The 1,451-nt window shown below is 44.1% G+C and overlaps 1 protein-coding gene across 1 annotated transcript; it reads right to left on the reverse strand.

The window, feature by feature from the left end:
- Positions 1–500: 500 nt before the first annotated feature.
- On the reverse strand, positions 501–1,451 carry LOC114710266 (olfactory receptor 2AG1-like). Its single transcript, XM_028894370.1, has one exon. The coding sequence runs from the start codon at positions 1,449–1,451 to the stop codon at positions 501–503; it is 951 nt and encodes a 316-aa protein (XP_028750203.1).

Below are 1,451 nucleotides of genomic sequence, written 5' to 3' on the forward strand. Positions count from 1 at the left end.
CAGAGATCTAAGCAAAGTCATCTTTCAAGCTATCTATGCTGATGCTTCCAGGGACATGAAAAGTGAACATGAACTATCTGTGCTGCTTGATATCTTACCAAGAGTAGTGGATTTAAAATTCATGTAAGCCTCAAAAGTATTCTCACATTGATCTCTGAGAAACTCATTTAAGACTCACTACTCTTTTTTAGATTTGGTATGGATATAGGACATGAGTGGTCTTGCCTAAGTAATGTCCTTTACACCCTCATAAGCAGCTGCACAGGTAAACAGAGACTAACTTTTAAAGATAAAGCATAATTTTCAACAGTGTGAACCTCTTCTTGTAAAAAGCCACATGAAGACTCAAAGAACTTTTACCAAGGACATTTATAGTCCCTGCTTCTCTAGCAAAGGAAGTATTTTCTACTGCCTTGGTTTCACTGGGAGAATTTCATATATAGCAGGAGTCTGCTGATGGTGAGGAAGAAATAAATCTAGAAGATATCTATGAGAAGTCCCTAAAAAGTAGACTGTGTGGGCAGCAACCACTTTCCCAGGACTCTCCTCAAGGCCCCAATGACCTCCTTATTCCTCAGGCTGTAGATTAGGGGGTTCAAAGCTGGGGTGACAACACTGTAGAAAACAGATAGGATGTTTTCTTGTTCAGGACTAAGGTAGGAACTGGGTAGGACGTACATGACCGTGAGAGCCCCATAGTACAGCCCAACCACAGTTAAATGAGAAGAACAGGTGATAAGGGCTTTCTTCCTTCCTTCATTTGAGGGCTTGTTGAGCACTGTGAAAAGAATTAATGTGTAGGAAGTCAGGATGAGAGCAAGAGGTGGAATTAGAAATGCTACACCCATCACATAAACCATGAGCTCATAGGTGGATGTGTCTGCACAGGCCAGCTTCAGCAATGGAGGGATCTCACAAAATAGGTGTCTGATCTTCCGGGATTTGCAAAAGGGATACAGCATGGTGTGGATGGTATATCCTAGAGCACTGAGGAGTCCTAGGATCCAGGATATAGCTACTCCAAGCCAGCAGATGCTTGGCCTCATGAAGATCATATAGTTCAGAGGATGACAAATGGCCACATACCTGTCATAGGCCATGAAGGCCAGAAGGAGGTCCTCTGCACCACCCAGTGTCAGTGCCAGGAACATCTGAAGGGCACAACCCCCTAAAGAGATAGTGTTGTCTTTAAGCAGAAAATCCATGACAGCCTTGGGAATGATAATTGATGTGAGAAAGAAGTCTATGAGAGAGAGCTGCCCAAGCAAAAAGTACATGGGCACATGGAGTTGTCCATCCACAGTGATGACCAGGAGCAGCAGTCCATTGCTAGTCAGAGCCAATGTGTACAGGACTGTGATCATGGCACAGAGCAGTTCAGGAGAGCCACTGTCATCTAGAATCCCCACCAATATGAAGGCACTTCCCAAGGTGGAGTTCAAAGGCTCCAT

This window comes from Peromyscus leucopus, chromosome 1 (assembly GCF_004664715.2).
Source record: "Peromyscus leucopus breed LL Stock chromosome 1, UCI_PerLeu_2.1, whole genome shotgun sequence".
Lineage (NCBI taxonomy): Eukaryota > Metazoa > Chordata > Mammalia > Rodentia > Cricetidae > Peromyscus > Peromyscus leucopus.